At 36.2% G+C, this 17,408-nt stretch overlaps 1 protein-coding gene across 5 annotated transcripts in view; it reads left to right on the forward strand.

Annotated features, from left to right (window-relative positions):
- N4BP2 (NEDD4 binding protein 2) overlaps nt 1–5,689 on the forward strand; it is an 83,988-nt gene extending 78,299 nt beyond the window's left edge. For 3 of the 5 annotated variants that reach the window (XM_078068531.1, XM_078068533.1, XM_078068532.1), the window contains 2 exons: nt 794–917; nt 2,174–2,241. In XM_078068531.1, the coding sequence (XP_077924657.1) occupies nt 794–917; nt 2,174–2,219 (170 nt within the window). In that variant the 3' untranslated portion in view covers nt 2,220–2,241. Of the gene's footprint in view, nt 1–793; nt 918–1,464; nt 1,535–2,173 lie in introns of all 5 variants that reach the window. The other 2 variants (XR_004912395.2, XM_036076900.2) reach the window with 2 other exon arrangements.
- Nucleotides 5,690–17,408: the final 11,719 nt, after the last annotated feature.

The raw sequence follows: 17,408 nt of genomic DNA on the forward strand, positions 1-17,408 counted from the left end.
CTTTTTGGTTTATACACTTAATTTTCACATGGTCATATCCAGAGCAGGAGCTGTATTCTTACAAGAGGCCTAGGCTCATTTAATATTTAAAAATCATCTCTTTGGAAGAGTTTCTTATTCTTTTTTTTTTTAAGTTTTATTTATTTTTTTAGTGATCTCTGTACCCAACACAGGGCTCGAACCCTGAGATCAAGAGTCTCATGCTCTTCTGACTCAGCCAGCCAGGTGCCTTGGGAGAGTTTCTTAACAATTATCTTTAACAGTAAGACTGTATCCCATTTTACTCATAAGGAAACAGGCACAGATAGGCTAAGTAACTTGTCCATGGTCTTACCATACAGCTGTTTGGTGGCAGAGCTGCTAATCACACCAAAGCTGGCTGGCTTCAAAATATTTAATTAAAAGGGTCATTGTGAAGACTCTTGGTTAATAAATTAAGTTGCTTAAAGCAATGCCTGACTCCAGGTATGCAATCATTGTTAGAGATCATCAATATCACTGTTGTCATTATCATTATTTTAGAGAGAAATTCTGGTAGCACACAGAAATCTTCTTCCCCACAGGGGAAGAAGTTGCACTTGTGTTTAGGTGGATGAGCTGCTTGGAGACTTCCATACTTAAACAGTATAGATGAAACATAGTTTTCAAAACCTCAATTTGGGGGCTTTTTGAATTTATAAATCTCTAAGTCCCCATGAAAGTAATTTCATATGTGTTTGAGTAGTTGAGGTTTGTTTTCTATTGAGAATGTAAGATAAATAAATTTTGACTGTTGCAATTCCTGTCGTAACAGAATTTAAGCAGAATGGTGGTAAGTCCTCTCTCTCCGTGATTACGGGGAGAGGAAACCACAGCCAGGGAGGAGTTGCTCGCATCAAACCAGCCGTCATGAAATACCTCACAAGCCACAGCTTCAGGTGAGTATAGAGTTCTGTTACTGATAATGGCGATTGCCCATATACAGATAGTTAACACCAGTAACATGCTCAGGTGAGTTATTAAAATAGTTAACTAAATTTAACCATCTTATATTAGCCACAAATTCATGCTTAAATTATGATATAACATTCCCTGCTGGATTTAGGATGTTCAGAAAACCAGAAATGAAAGACAGATATGTTTCTTGTTAAAGGAATCACCTGACAAAACTATTTCTATCGTAAATTTAAAATCTAACAGAAAGTAAGTATAATTGTGTTTCTTTGACAATGAATTATCCAAGATTATTAGATTGTATATTTCATAGTTTAAAGTTAATAATTAAATATAATTATTCGTATGTGGATTTTGGAAGGAATTGGGAGTTTCTGCTAAAATATGATTATAATTTGGATTTTTTAAACTGCAACAGAAGCATCCAGTCAATATGAATTTATACATCTTCATAAGTCAAGTGCTGTTAATGATCTTAATTGACAAACATGAAATGTCTTTTTTCATTAAGTGATTATTATTCAATAACAGGAAATGACAAGAAAAGTCCAAGAATAAGGATCTGTTGATGGATAGATTCCCTGAGGATGTTTATCATTAGGTACCAACTTCCCCCTACTTCTAGTTTTAGTTAGTGTAGCATATTTTGTTTATGCCATGTAATAAAATGTTGTTTGGCCACATTATAGAAAATGGTAGCATTAATTCTGAGCATGAAAACAGATGACATTTTAGAGTTTCTGTTAAAAAAGGAGTAGTTGGACTAGAACATTATCGTGTTGGGATTAATGGTCTATTGTAGAGACTAGTGTTTTTTAAATTTTACACCGAGGGACTTGGAAGCATTTCATGGCCTGATGAATCAGACTTATGATTATGTTAGAGATTTCTTTTTAGTACTCACTTAATGCATAGAAATAATGTAATGCAGACATCATCTTATCCTTCATACAGCATGGTCTTCTTCATGAAGGTCAAATTCCAGCTTGAGAGTTTTGAAAATTCTTAAATAACTACTAAGTTAGGAGTAACCCCTAGCCTTAGGGTTATTTATTTTTACAATGGATTAAAAGGTGCATAAGCATAGATATTGGTCCTGGATGATTGACTTAATAAAGGAGAATACTTTGATAGTAAATATTATATTTAGCATAGACACTTGGAATTGATTACATGCATGATATATTCCTTAACCAGTTTGAAATTTTTACCTGAAATAACTCTTTTCTCATTTCTGTAGGTTCTCTGAAATTAAACCAGGGTGCTTGAAAGTCATGCTAAAGTAAAATAAACATCCTTGACTTAGAAGTGTGAAGGTTTGTAGGTTAAAATTACTTTTATTTGCGGTAAATTTAGTCAATTTTACTGTAAATGTGTTTATTAGAAATGTCCACTTATAATAAAAACATTATGATGATGTTTTTCAGAATTCAAGAGAAGTTTAATTTTTTACTGAATCAAATGCCAAATATGTTGTCTGTTAAAAATATTAAAGAGAATTTTTATTGATTATAAAATGTCTAAGAAAAGTGTCAGCTACAGTTTTAAAGTTTGAAATGCTCTGATTCTTTCTCAGAAAATGTTACCTTTATATTAATTGTTGTTTAACATTTAGTAAAATCCTAAAGGCATCATTGAGAGATATTTTAAAGTGCTTTGAGACCTGGTTCATGCCGATGAAAGCCTTGTATTAAAAGAAGGAGAAGAAGAAGAAGAAGTAGTAGTAGTAGTAGTAGTAGTAGTAGTAGTAGTAGTAGTAATAGTAGTAGTAGTAGTAATGAAAGAAAGGAAATCTAACAAAAACACTTGAATACTTTTTGATTTCAAAACTAAATACAAAAAAAAGTTTCATTTTGCCATATCCTACAGGAAGGAAGACATGCCATTTGCACTTTCTTCTGTATTGTATATGATATTGATCTCTTACCTTTTGTTCTGTGTGTGTGCATTTTCTAGGAGGAAAGTTGGAGCCTGAGATTATATTACAGTTTTATACCTTCCGTAGGCAGAAAAGTTTTTAGAGAAGAAATGGTTAGATAATCTACCAAGTATTGGTGTCTTATAGAACTGCTTCTAGAGCTGTCTGTGTAAATGGTATTTAAGACAGTACTAAAGAGCTGTATTTTATATTTGAAGCATATGATTTCTAAACTGCAGTAGGTCGAAGTCCTCTATTAATTTAAAGCAAATAGAAAACATTTTTGATATAATCTTAAAAGGAATCTTTACAATTTAAAAGTTTTTTACCTTTGTTTTTAAAATGAGCCAACTTTCTGAAGAGAAACTTTCATTGATTTCTTTTTTTGTGTGTGAGCTAAAAAGTCCTGTTAGTATGTCAATTATAATTTCATTTACACAAGTTTAATATGGTAAAGTATAATTTTCCAACATGAAACAATGGCTTAAATAAATTTGACTTTGGATATGGAGAATATTTCCAACATACGTAATTTAACAAAATGGTTGTGTTGCTTTTTGATAAGCTTAAAAATCATTTGGATCAAGAATTACAGGGTTGAGCTGTTACTGAAAGAATCCTGAATTACAGAATGATTTCCCAAAAGAACAGACATTTTAATGAAAATAAAACTCAAAAACACGTTTTATATATCATGAAAGCATGCTTTTAAAAGAGCTGTATCATTAAATTTATTTCCACAAAAATAAAAATGTTTATTATTTAGAAATGGTTAGTGAGTGGTATTGAAATATTATTCTTATGTTTGATAGTAATTTGTTAAAAAAAGAAAAAATGCCAACAGTTTAGCATGTTTTTTGTAATGTCTAGAAGAGTTGTATACATTAAAAATAAAGCAATTCATTTGGAGAACTTATTATAAAACTATAGTTGTTAATGAAATAAAATATGTCTATGTGTAAATTAATATGATTTAAGAAATGTGAGTAACAATGCTAAAACCTGGAGTTAGAGTGTGTGCAGCTGCATACTCGCTTTCCATGTTTTTATGTTTCCTCACCCTGTTTAAAAAAGTGTCGCTTTTGTGCACTTCAGCTAGATTTATTTCAGTGTTACTATAATTATGATTAACATGGGAGCAATCAAAAAGAACAAGGGGTGAGGTATTTTGTGGGCAGAAACCAAATGAAAGAAGCTATGTTTTCTGCTGTACCAACCTTAATTTTAGGCTTTATTTTGGTAAATCTAGGATGTTTTTCTTAATCATCATTTATAAGTATATAGGCAAATTTTGAGCATCTTGTGTTTTTGTGAAGTTGTTTAATTTTAAACTGCCTCCCACCCCACTGTCTAACATAGTTTAAACAACACATAATTATGAAAGAAAATCTTATAGTTGCTCCTTTCTTGTTTTGCCCATTTCTGAATCCTGTATGCCAAAGGTTTGGGGATTATCAAATTCTTTTCTTGCTCCTTTGCAAATCCTGTGTGTCAAAAGTAAAGACAGTGTGGGGATTATCGAAGTTTTCAGGTATTGGTATATTTGTGCTAATACATGACTCATTAGAATGGCTCTTTGCAAGTGCATTGATCCTCTAAAAGTACAACACTTCTGTAGTTTCGAAGGTTTTAGTAACAATTAGATCTTTTCAGTAGTCTCTCACCTGTATCTACCAGGAGAAAAAAAGAGAACTAATGTGGAAACCACAGGGCAAGTGGGTTGGACTGAGGAAACTCACTAACAGTATTTTCAATTCATCCACTTCCTTACTTCAACACTGAGAGTTGGAAGCATGTTGTCTTAGATTTATTGGCTGTTCATGTATCTCTATATTATTTTCAAGTTTCATCAACTTATTTGTGTTTCCATACTATTTGCAATTCTATGGCCTTTAAATATAGGACATATTATACAGTAGAAATTCTGACTTATAATTTAAAGTGTCTTGTATATTATAACACATTTTGAGAAGAGAAGTAAACAGTTCTCTTGGATGGTTTCCAGTCCTTATTTTGGTCTTTCTCTTTTTAAATTCAAGTGTTTTGTGTGCTTAGAAAAAAGGACATATATAATAGCAAGATTGGTTATTTCTGAGCTGGAAATTGGAAACTTTGAGACTCAGGAAATTGCTCTGACAATGTTTTAACTGCTCTCAATTTAAGAAAATGACAAAATGTATAAAAAAGACACAAAAATAACATGTGCTGTTTTTTCCAAGTGCTTTTTCTAAGTGCTTTTTCCATTGTGCAATGAGGTGAAGTTTGGTAATTTTCTGTGTAGTGGTTATTAAATATTGCTTATTTTTATTTACATGGTAAAGAAAACAGATTTAAATGTTTGTGTGGCCAAAAAATGTCATTTAAAAGGTAAATTTATGTAGAATGTATGTTAATGGTGCTTATTTTTAAAATGTAATTGAAGTTTACATATTACTTAATGCCTCTACAGAATTTAGTAGAGAAACAAGGCTGGAATACATGTATATCCCGAAGAGCCTTTTGTAACTTAACATTATATAATGACAAATTTTATTATTTTCCTTAAAGTTGAGCAGTTGACTTTTATGGTCCAAATGATGAACCTGTTATTAACAAAAGATTGAATTAACCATGAAACTTCTCATTAAAATATAATATTGCAGCTATCAGTTGGAGAATATAAGATTTTCAGACAGTATATCAGAAATGAAATGTTTTTATTTGTACTATAAAGAAAATGTAATTTTGCTGTTAACTCTGTACTTTTTTATTGAAAATGTTTTATAACTTTGCTTTTAAAATTTCTTATGAAACCATTTGCAAATAATATACTTAATTTAATAAAATACTTTAGCCACAGTCCAGTGTGAGGAAATCCTTCATTTGATGTGGTAGGGTTAGTGGTTTAAATATTAAAATATGTCTTTATGTGTAACTTTGTAATTTCAAGGGAAAGAAAAGGGTCATAAAGATTTTATTTCTGTACCACAACTTGTATTCTTATTTTGCTGTAGCAAATTGGGTCCAGTTTTGAACTAGATAAACGGATTAGCTAGGTTTATTTTTTCACACCTTTGTATCTTTTGACTGATGGCAAAATTAAGAATTGTGGCTCTAAGAAACTCAAGTAATACTTTAATTAATATTAAAGACCTTTGAACTTTATTCATTCTAAAGCAGAACAATTCACTCATTTAGCAAGGATTTCAAAATATCTATTCAACAAATACTTATTGAGCACTTGTTACTGGAGAAACAATCTGAGACAGAGTTTTTAACCACAGGTATCTTATAATTCTCATCAACTATCTGTGTATGGTTATTTATAGTATGAAACACTTCCATATATGTTATATTTTAAGGCTCAAGAGAATCTTATTACATAGTATCTTATAAAGCCTTAGAGAAGTTGACTCATTTGCTCATTAAGGGCAGAGGTAAGACTTGAACCTGGGTTCTCTAACTCCTACTATAGAGCAATTATATTTTTCATAAGAATAAAAATAATTACTTGAAAAGAAATAATATCCTATTATCCCCAACTAAGAGAGATGTGGCTCCACAGTATATATCTTTGAAAAACTGCCACTTAATAAATCTGTCTTCCTCCTTTATACAAAGGAAGCTGGTATCGTGGGGGTTTTCCAATAACAAAGATAAAAGTTTATTTCTCTCTTCATATAAAATTCCAGAGATAGACACTGCAGGACCAATGGATGTGCTTTTTTTCCATGAAGTTTTTGGAGATCTAGGGTCCTTTTATTTTAGTTCACCACTTTTATCATACCCAAGGTGTGGTCTTCAATTCCTAAACCAGGGTGGGTAGCTAGAGCTCTAATAATCACATCTGCATTCTGTTGGTAGAAGGACAAAGAAGGGAGCAATGGGCAAGTGCCAGCAGTCTTTTGTAGAAGATTTTTGGAAGTTGCCATGCAACACTTCCACTTACATCTTATTGGCAGGAACTTAATCATGTGGTCATGTCTAGCTGCAAGAGAGGCTGGGAAATTGTCTTTATTTCAGTCTACTATATGTTCAGCTAAAATTTGGGCATTCTCTTAGAGGAAAGAGAATGTGTAGGGGAATTCATAGCAGTTTCTGCCACATCATTTTTGATCATTGGATGCAAATAATGTGAAAAACAGTTCTTGATGCATTCCTTCAACATATCTTTGTTGACGATTACCCTGTGCTAGGAATAATAAAAAGGAAATCACAGTTCTATTTATTTTAACTTAAATATTCAAATGATATCACTAACCAACATGGCTGATTAGGGTGGTGGTTCCTGAAGGTTTGAGGTAATTGTAACAATTTCTTAAAACAAAGTTTGCTGCATTGATTGACTCTTCCTTTTCTGATGATTTATTTGTAGCATGTGATGGTGTTGGATAGCGTTTTACCCACAGCTGACCTTCCAGAATTGGAGTCAGTCCTCTCGAACCCTGCCACTACTTTATCAACAAAGTTTTTTTGATAGTCTAAATCCTTTGTTGTCATTTCAACAATCTTCACAGCTTCTTCACCAGGAGTAGATTCCATCTCAAGAAACCACTTTCTTTGCTCATCCGTAAGAAGCAACTTCTCATCTGTTAAAGTGTAATGAGATTATAGCAGTTCAGTCACATCTGCAGGCTCCACTTCTCATTCTAGCTCTCTTGCTGTTTGCACTACACCTACAGTTAGTTTTTCCACTGAGGTCTTGAATCCCTCCATGTCATCCATGTGGGTTGGAATCAGTGTCTCCCAAACTCCTGTTAATGTTGATATTTTGATCTCTTCCCATGAATCAGAAATGTTCTTAATGGCACTGAGAATGGTGAATCCTTCCCAGAAGGCTTTCAGGTCCATCAGAGGAATTACTATCTATGGCAGCTATAGCCTTATGAAATACATTTCTTAAAGTAATAAGACTTGAAAGTCAAAATGACTCCCTGATCCATTGGCTGCAGAATGGGTGTTGTGTGAGCAGGCATGAAAACAACAATAATCTCATACATCTCCATCAGAGCTCTTGGGTGACCAGGTGCATTGTGGATGAGTAGTCCTATTTTGAAAGGAATCTTTTTTTCTGAGCAGTAGGTCTCAACTGTGGGCTTAAAATACTCAGTAAACCATGTTATAACAGATGTGCTGTCATCCAGGCTTTGTTGTTCTATTTATAGAGCATAGGGAGAGTAGACTTAGCGTAATTGTTAAGGGCCCTAGGTTTTTGGAATGGTAAATGAAAGGCTCAACTTAAAGACACCAGCTGCATTAGCTGTTAGAAGGCAGTTCCGTCTACATCAAAACTCTGTTGTTTAGTGTAGCCACGTTTGTTCATGTTCTTAACTAGGTCCTCTGGGTAACTTGCTGCAGCTTCTACGTCAGCACCTGCTGCTTTACTTGCCCTTTGATGTTATAGAGGCAGCTGCTTTCCCTAAACCTCGTGAACTGCCCTCTGCTCGCTTCAGACTTTCCTTCTGCAGCTTCCTCACCTCTCTCAGCCTTCACAGAACTGAAGAGAGTTAGGATCTTGCTCTGGATTGGGCTTTGGCTTAAGGGAATTATGTGGCTGGTTTGATCTTCTATCCAGACCACCCAAACTTCCTCCATATCTGCAATAAGGCTGTTTCACTCTCTTATTCATGTGTTCACTGAAGGAGCACTTTTAATTTCTTTTCAAGAACTTGCCCTTTGCATTTACAACTTGGCTAACTGACACAAGAGGTCTTGCTTTTGGCCTCTCTTGGCTTTCGACAAGTTTTCCTCACTAAGCTTAATCATTTTTAGTTTTTGATTTAAAGTGAGTGACGTGTGACTCTTTCACTTGAATACGTAGAGGCAATTGTAGGGTTATTAGCTGGCTTAATTGCAGTATTACTGTGTCTCAGGGAATAGGGAGGCCCAAGGAGAGGGAGAGACATGGGGGTGCAGCCAATGGGGACAGTCAGAACACATATAACATCACCAGTTAAGTTTGCCATCTTATATGAACATGGTTTGTGGCCCCTCAAAACAATTACAGTAGTAACATAAAGATACTGATCACAGATCACCATAACAAACATAATACTAATGAAAAAGCCTGAAATATTGTGAGAATTACCAAAATACGACAAAGAGATCAAAATAAGCAAGTGCTCTTGGGAAAGTGGCACCAACAGACTTGCTTGATGCGGGTTGCCACAGATCTTCATTGTAAAACTGCAGTATCTGAAGTGCAGTACAGCGAAAGCAGTGAAAGGAGGGATGCCTTGTAGTTGTCCATCTGATAGAGTGCACGATATTATGCTTTTTGTTTTTTGTTTTTTGGTTTTTTTGGTAGCTTCTACTATCCCAGAAAGATGTCTGATATATAGAATTGGGGACTCAAAAATCAGTGGAAACAAAACCAAATTGAACCTAAGTCTGATCAAGCCTGTAGATCTAACAACCAATTATATGAATTAACAGAGGACAGAGGAATACACCATGGGATGTAACCACCAAAATACAGACTGTGGGATGCTCTAACAGCATCCCTTGAACAGTTTCTTCAAGTAAATTACAAAGGGGAAAAAAAAAACACTGATGGATAGGGAGCCTATCCATTAGGATGGAAAAGGCATATCAGCCAATTGCAATTTGTGGACTTTATTTGTTCAGCAAAAAACTATTAAGTTTTTTAAAATGACAATAACAAGACGATTGGCAATGGGAACATTGACTGGACACTTAATTATATTAAAGATCTATTTATTTATTTATTTTAGGGATGATGATATTGCAGTCCTATTAGGAAAAATAACAGTTTTTCCCCCTCCTATCTCTTTCTGTCTTGTGTAGGAAAAAAACCCAGTCCTTCCCCCTGTGTGTTTCTTTTCTGTGTCTCTTTACTGCTCACACAAAACACCTTCCTCTGGTCACCAAATGTGTGGAGTTTTTTCCCGACACCAAGCAATTCTCTTGAATTAAGTTGGGTGTCTACAATTCAACTCAGTTCTTACACTGTCTACCTGGAGATAACATCCACAAGTTAAGGGTTCAGTCCCACAAGACTGTCCAGTTGCAAGTAGTAGGTCCCCAGGTTACCCACAACTTCTGTCCAACTTGGCTATAAACTGGGGGTTCCCACAACCCACTCCTCATGGTTTGATAAATCTGCTAGAGTGGCTCACAGAACTCAGGGTAACACTTCCTTATGTATACCAGATTATTAAAGGATAGGATAAAGGGCACAGATGAACAGCCAGATGAAGAGATGTTCACAGATGAACACCCAGACCGGATGAGGTCTGGGAGGGTCCGGAATGCAGGGGCTTCTGTCCCCATGGAGTTGGGGTGTGTCACCCTTCCTATTTGGATGTGTTCATCCATCTGGAAGCTCTCCAAACCCCATAGTATTGGAATTTTATGGAGGTTTCCTCACATAGGCATGATCAATGATTAACTCCCATTTCCAGCCCTTTTCCTGTCTCAGGATGAGGGCTGGGACTGAAAATTCCAAGTTTCTGATCATGGCTTCGTCTTTCTGGTGACCAGCCTCTAACCAGGAGCCCACACCAGAGTCACCTCAATAGATGCTCCTTAGTGCTCTTATCACTTAGAAACGGGTTTTAGGAGCCCTGTGTCAGGCAGGGATGGGGTCAAAGACAAATATCAGAGTGAGAGATGCTCCTAGTGTTTTTATCACTTAGGAAATTACTACAAGGGTTTCAGGAGCTCTGTGCCAGGAACTGGAGGCAAGAGACCAATACGTTCTGTTATCTCAGAGTGACTGTATTTTTTTATAGAGTCTTTACTTTTTGAAAAAGAGATATATGCTGAAATACATAAAATGATACGATGTCTGGGATTTACTTGAAAATATGATGAAGTGGGTGGGTGGGGGGTGCTTATAAAATAAAATAAGAATGGCCTAAGTTGGTAAATGTTGAAGCTGGGGTTTTATTAGTCTATGGTCTACTTCTGAATATATTCAAAACTGTAATAAAAAGTTTTTTAAAAGTCGGTAGAAGAGCTCAAGAAGTAAATTCTAGACTGGGCTCGGAATGATTTCCAGAACACTGCAGAATTAACCTCCTGCCACCTCTGCCTTAATTAAAAGGCCACCATGGCACCATTGCCATGCCTGCTCTCAGTGTACCCAGAGCTGGTGACCAGACACCAGAAATCTGTTGCTGAAAACCCTGACCTCTCCATAACTTGACGTTTTATCAGAATGAGACATAGCAGTAGATGGAGGGCCTTCAACTTACTTCTGCCTCCCACATTTCATAAGAGTATATCTAATTGGTGGACACTATTGCATATCCAGATTTTTACCTGCCAGAGGGGTCTAGGAAATGTAGAAACTTCTCAGTCTCTATCGTACAAAAAGGCTCCTTAGAAGAAAGCGGAGCAGAGGATGAATTATCAAATGTCCATATTTACAATACTGACGATGGTCCTTGTCAAATCAGACACTAGAAATGGGTTGATACGGTTACCACAAAAGCTTGTTATGTCAACGGGGGTATGTGGATATATGCCAGGGGCTGCCACGAGTCCAGGATAAACGTAGCAGATCTTGGAGCAGCGTTAATTTCACTCAGTGGCAAATAATGCACATTATTACTTAATGTACCTTATTTGTATATTAAAACAAAAATGGACAAATTGTGGGGAAGAATGGACAATTTTGCCTTCATTTTTAAGGTAAAACAGTAAGGTTCAAAGAGATTAATCTTTGGGCTATTTACCTGGACTCCCTTTCCCCAGGACAATGGTTTTCAAACTTTAGTGGACACAAGAATCATCCACAAAAAGTTCAGTTAAAATCCAGATTTCTGCCCTCCTTTAGACTTCCTGAATCAATCTCAGAAGGTAGGGCCCCAAATTTTAAATAAATACCCCAGTGATTCTAATGCAGGTGGGGCCACACCTTAAGAAATGCTACCCTAGTGGGATAGCCCATCACAAGGACTTTATTCTTTTTTTGGCTACTCAAGGTAATGTTCCTTGGCTTCTATCCCAATTCTGGTTTGCAGGTCCTCAACCATAATCAATTCTGCCATGGGACACAGAAAGAAACCCTGCATTATTTATTTATTTATTTATTTTAGTTTACATGCAGCAACTTATTTAATCCTCATAAAAATCCATTGAGGGAAATTGAGGCATAAAGAGGTTAAGCAACTTGCCTAATATTACATAGATAAGAGATGATGGAACCGATTCAAATCAAGGCAATCAGGCTCCAAAGCCTGTGTACCTTTCCATGATGCATAGTACCTCTCAGCAATGGTGAGACTTAAAATTTATGGAGGAGAAAAGCAAGATACATTTTTACCTGGTCTGTCATAGTAAACCCATGAACCTTCCCGCCGCCCTCACTGGCAGTCTCTTCAAGACCCTTTAAGTCTTCACTAATTCTCTCATCAAAGTTCTTCCAGCTTCTGTCCACTGACAAGTTACAAAGCTACTCTTGCATTTTAAAGTTTTTGTTATAGCAGAACCCCCATTTGGTACCAAAATCTGTATTTGTTATCTATTGCTGTGTAAAAAAATCATTTTAAAACTTAGTGGTTTAAAACAATAAAAATATTTCTCAGTTTCCCAGAACTCTTGCAGTGGCCTAGCTGGGATCATTTTGGGTTGGAGTCTTCCATGAGGTTGCAACCAAGATGTGGCTTGGTGCATCTGTCCATTGAAGGCTTGACTGAGGCTGAGAAATTCACTTCCATGGTGATGGCTCATTCACAGGGCTTATAAATTGATGCTGGTTGTTGGTGGTAATCTTTAATTTCTCCCTATGTGGGCTTCTCCATAGGCTGCTTGAGTGTCCTTACAACATGGCAGCTTTCTCCAGAGTGGACAATCCAGGAGAGCAAAACAGAAGCTGCAATGCCTTTTAGGACCTAGTGTTGGAAATTTCACACCATTATTTTTCCCAAATTCTATTTGTTAGAACCCAGTCACTAGGTACAGTCCACATTCAAGGGTAGGGGAATTAGCTTTACTTCTTGAAGGAAAGAATGTTAAAGAATTTGTGGACATCTTTAAAAACCATCCTGTCTACCATGTGCCAGGCATCCCTAGGTACTTTGCAAATGTTTCCAGTATAATCTTATAGCCATCTTGTGGAGCAGCTATTATTGCCCAAATGGCAGAGGTTGTTGGCCTACACAACAGATATTCTTATTATCACACAGCCTTTTTTGTTTAGGTATCTGGTGGCAATGTGCTTAGGAAAGCTCGACCACTCTCTGGCCCCAGAAAGTGAATTAAGATTGGTTGAAAAGGCAATCATGGTAATCCCATTTCCTTTTGCCGGTGGCTGGCTGAAGAGTGGGTATTTGGGGCGCCTGGGTGACCCAGTCATTAAGCGTCTGCCTTTGGCTCAGCCTGCTTCTCCCTCTCCCACTCCCCCTGCTTGTGTTCCCTCTCTTGCTGTGTCTCTCTCTGTCAAACAAACAAATAAATAAATAAAATAAAATAAAATAAAGGGTGGATATTTGACCAAGCCAAAGGGACCTAAGGAGAATTCTAGGAAGATTCTAGGAAAGGTTTCCTTCACTAATAGAGACACATGGGAGGAAGTGCACTCTTCTTCTGCGAGACTTCGTGTCTGTATGTGATGCCTGGTATTGCAGTCACCGATGTAGTAACATGAAGAGATACGCCTAAGGCCCAAGTCAATGTGCTGAGGATGGTGGAGCATAAAGAGGAAAGAATCTTTGTTCTTGATGACATCACAGAGCCACTGAATTAACCCTGGAACTGATTTTTAACCACTTTATTACGGTAGACAATAAGCTCCTTTTGCCTGGATTTTCTGTTACGGCTGCAAGTATCCTAATGGATAATACCCCATTTTTTGGGTAAGGAAACAGATGCTCAGGGAGATTATGTTGCTTGCCCAACTTTACCAGCTAATAAGTAGAACCAGGTTTTGGATTGAGAGCTGTATATCCTCAACGCCTGGTACTTGCTTATTGTATCAATTAAGTGATTTTTCTCCCAATTTGTAGAAAGGAGGAAAAACAGACATCAGTTGGGTTAAAAAAGGTTAGTGGTTGTCAAGCAGAATCTAGAGGGGGCTGGTAGAGTGGGGAAATGGAGGTGAGCAGTGAAGGTGTTATGGAGGTAAAGAACAGGTTCAAAAAGTGTCGAGGAGAGGGAAGGTGGAAGGAGGTTGTAGGAAGGGAGAGAATATCAGAGTTCAAGATATTAGGACTGTGGTATTTGTTCCCAACATAGTTTGATTTGTGGCTGAGCATAGAGATGATGGTTATCAGAGTGGAGAAGGTCACAGAAGTGATATCAAACTTCTGGATCATCCATTTTAGGTATATATTGTACAGGAAGGTGACAGGCAGTGAAGTGGAGGGGAAGATTGAAAGCCATGTGCCCAAAGTATGGATGGATGAAAGCATGTTTTCTTTATTTGTATGGTCCCCATCCTTCACACTGATAGGATCTGACTCAACACAGCTCCACTTTGAGGAAAGATTTATAAGGATTATTCTGCTTTAATCTACTGTTTTGCACATACTGGAGGGGTGAGATGGATGGGGTCATCGGGAGGAGCTGAGAGGATTGTGGGAAATGAACAATTTCCCAGGTCTTTCTGAAACAGTTGTTTACAGTAGGACTTCGTTGTTTTGTTTGCACACTTCTTTGCTGATCATTTATCCATCTGGATGTATAAAAACCAATAAAATATACTTAAAAAATTACCCACTAGTTTGGTTTATCTTGGTTTCTCTGCTTGTATAAACAACTGAGAATTGATGGCATTCTCCTGATTCTCTTTGCTAAGATTCTGATGTGGATGGAGCTGCATAGTAAGAAGCTCTCACTGTCTTGTTAAGCTCTGGGCTAAGTTTTTCTTTTCATTGTTCAGTCTTTCCTTAGGTAAAATTAATTTCTTCCTTTCAAAAATAATGTTTGGCATTTGGTTACTTAGGAATCTGTTTTTAAAGTACCTTAGTAATTTGTTATTACATTCATGAAATGACACTATTAGCTAGAATTTCTGAATGTAGTTTCTCCCTTGGCCCTTTTACTTTTTGGTTCTTGTCCTTGGAGTCATGTTAAAAATTTGCCTATGATGTTATTGTAAACTAACTCAAATCTTTTTAGGAAATAGGCAGGATAGAAATCAATCAGTCTATATATTTAAGGGGAAAAGAGGCAAGGTGCAAAAATGTATTTACACTTCTGTGTTTTTTAAGAAAGGATATATGTAGGGGCGCCTGGCTGGCTCAATCAGTGGAGCATGTGACTCTTGATCTCGAAGTTGTGAGTTCAAGGCCCACGTTGGGCGTAGAGCTTACTTAAGAAATCATAATAAAAATTTTAAAAAAGGATACACGTAGATAAATCTACTTATATATTATACATCTTTTTCTAAACACACACAGACATACATATACACATACATACATGAATGCAAACCCACACATAAAATGAGCAGAATAGATCTTGGGCCTCAAATGACAACCTCAGATGGTCTTGGGCTTACAAGATAGTGAAAGTAATTCTAATCTTTGTTTGCATTCCTCAGAAAAACTTATCTGAAACACTTGTATTTTTCACAACACAACTTATATAAAACATAACTTGCATGAACACCTCTTTAAGTCTGCATATCCACATAGTCTTTATGTCTCTCACTCTCTCATATCCGATACACACCCCAAAGCCTCTGTCTCCCCACTTTTGCCAAAATCCTCCCTGTTATCTCTGCTAGTACTAGTCCTCATCTATCACCCCTCTACCTGTCTTTCCATTTCCATTTTTTTTTTTTCTCCCTGTAGTGAGTAGGCCTGGGCTTTTTGGATATAAATCTCCTACCTCAACTTCTTTGCTTCTTTATTTATAAGTCCCCCACTCCTGTTTGTCCCATCTGCATGATAAGGCAGTGGGAGGTAGGGATGTAGGAGGTGGGAAGGGATGAGGGTGCAAATGTCAAAATGTTTTGTTAGTAGGTAGGAGGATGGAAAGAAGCTATGGATCCTTCTACAGTAATAGTTTTTGTCCCTGTTATACGTGAAGAATTTCTGAAAGGTTTTGTAAGAAACTGTGAAAAGCAAGTTACCTTAGGGGTGGACCTGGGGAGTCAGAGGTAGGAGAGGGAGATTTTACTTCCATTATCTGAACAGATTTTTAAAAAGACTGTGTGTATATTGCTTTAAAAATATTTTTTTAAAAATAGACATAATTAAATTAATAGATGCGTATTTTAAAATATAGTGAAAAAAGCCAACCTTGATAGAGTGAGTTATCTAGTATGCAAATGAGATGCATATTATTATATTTCACTTTAGGCAACAGTGTAGTACCAAATGTTATAGTCCGATAATTTAGCTGATGTTGGTGATGATCCAATATTATCAGGAAAAGCATTAATATACCTTTTCAAATTCTTAAATGGATACTTTAACTGCTGGAAGAAAGAAGACAAATCCAGAGAGCTAATGTGTGGGGAATAGGAGTTCCAGAGTGAATTACAAGGGAAAAACCAAATGTAATAGATGCAAATTTTCCTGACCTGAATGAAAACTTGTATTTGCAGTTGAAAGTGCCCTAAGTCTTAGGCAGAGTTGATGAGAAAAGGCACACACTTTAAACATATTCTGACAGCATTCCTGAATCCCAAGGTTGAAGAGAAAAACCTTGTAAGTTTCTAGAAGGAAAGAAGAAATAATTTACAAAGGGAAAAGAATCAGACTGGCGTCAGACAGTGGAGTGATGTCTATCTCTATTAAGAGAAAAGGAATGTAACCCAAGAGGTAGGTCTCTTTCCAGCCCAGCACCATTCACCTGCCAGGGGGAAAGGAATGCAGAAATGTAAGGATTCCAAGAATATATCGCTCATACCCCATCCAAGAAAACTATGAAAAGAGGGCTGTAACTAAACAACAAATTAATGAGAATAGAGATCTCAAGAAAGGAGAAGGTGAAATAGAAGGGAAAAAGTGGTGAGTGAATAGTGAGCTTTGTAATTTATGTGGCTAATAATGGAATGACTGGGAATATGTACTATATGTGTTAAATAAAGACTCTTAAGATAAATGTGACTCTACTAATGAGAGCCTGGAAGTAAAAATTGCAAAATTGCTCAACAAAACCCAAAAGGTGGGGTTGGGAGAAGAGGAGTGGAAAGTAAAAGCATTCTAGAAGTGTCATCTTACTGAGGTAGAGGAAAAGTATCAGGAAATAGACTAATATGGTAGGGAAATCACATCTTTTCAGAAAATAAAAAGGAAGATAACCACTAATGGAATGGGAAAGTATATAATTTTGAAATTAATAAAGGAAAAGGAATAAATTATAACTTGATCATAATAGTAAATATAAATTAAAGGAAATAGGGAAATAAAGTATGTTCAATGGTAAGCAAAAATAAGAGGGAAGGAATAAAATCAAGAATATCAGAGATTATATTAAAGGTAAATGAACTCAGTTTTCCTATCCAAAGACAGAGATGTCACATTAGATTAAAAACAAGCCTAGCTATACGTTGTCCATAGGAAACACTTAACATAATAAAGAAATATTCTAAAATATAGAGATTGGAAAAGCAGTACCAAACAAATGCAAGCAAACAAAACTAGAAAGAGGTGGAACT

The sequence above is a fragment of the Halichoerus grypus genome, chromosome 3 (genome assembly GCF_964656455.1).
Source record: "Halichoerus grypus chromosome 3, mHalGry1.hap1.1, whole genome shotgun sequence".
Classification (NCBI taxonomy): Eukaryota; Metazoa; Chordata; class Mammalia; order Carnivora; family Phocidae; genus Halichoerus; species Halichoerus grypus.